At 62.1% G+C, this 751-nt stretch overlaps 1 protein-coding gene across 1 annotated transcript in view; it reads right to left on the bottom strand.

The window, feature by feature from the left end:
- Nucleotides 1-181, bottom strand: part of LOC104499384 (neuroblastoma suppressor of tumorigenicity 1) — a gene marked incomplete at its 3' end in the record, with an annotated part of 1388 nt that extends 1207 nt beyond the window's left edge. The window contains exon 1 of the mRNA XM_010142882.1: nt 9-181. Within this exon, the coding sequence (XP_010141184.1) occupies nt 9-175 (167 nt within the window). The remainder of the gene's footprint in view (nt 1-8) is intronic.
- Between the last annotated feature and the right edge of the window lie 570 nt (nt 182-751).

Raw genomic sequence — 751 nt, forward strand, 5'->3', positions numbered from 1 at the left:
CGTGTCTGTTCTGGATGGACTTGGACTCGCAGCCGCTGTGCCCCACGATCTGGGTGATGTTCTTCGCCTCACACCACGCGCTCTTGTCCGGGAAGAGGGCGAGCTTGTTTATGGGGGGCGGAGCGGCCAGGAGCAGCGCTGGGAAGAGGGCACCGACCACGAGCCATAACATCATGGCCAGCTCTGCCAGAATCCTACAGCTGGAGACAGAGAGAAAAGCGTGAGGACAGAAAACAGGCAAAGCAGCCTCCAGCCCCACGGCACTTCTGACAAGCACAGGGATGTCCTCGCAGGGTGCTGGTCCCCACATCTCCCTCCATGGCCAGGGAGGCTCCCCAAAAGCATCGCAGGGGGAGTGGGACACGCTGCTCTGCCTCTTCCCTCTCCAAAACCAGCCCTGGGGCAGGCAGACACTGGCATTCCTTCTCCTGAGCTTCGTGCCAGGAGGGTTCCGTCACTCCCACACAAAGCTGGGCTGGAAGAGGTTCGCAAAACCAAAGCGTCACCGTCACGAGTTGAGCCAGGCTGGAGAAGTCGCGGAGCACAGAAAGGTTGTTGCTCGAGGAAGGAGCAGCCTTCCCCCCTTCCTCTTCTCCCACCTCGAGAGCCAAGGCTGGCCCTGCCGACCTGGAAGCCGAAGGTGGCCTTGCTGCCCTGTTCCCGGAGAACAGGGACCCTTTCCCGGCAAGGAAAACCGCTCTCCTCCCAGAAAGCCGCGCCAGGTGTCGCTGCGAGGCCGGAGCAAGCAGGG

Source organism: Buceros rhinoceros, unplaced genomic scaffold (genome assembly GCF_000710305.1).
Source record: "Buceros rhinoceros silvestris isolate BGI_N320 unplaced genomic scaffold, ASM71030v1 scaffold21809, whole genome shotgun sequence".
Taxonomy (NCBI): domain Eukaryota; kingdom Metazoa; phylum Chordata; class Aves; order Bucerotiformes; family Bucerotidae; genus Buceros; species Buceros rhinoceros.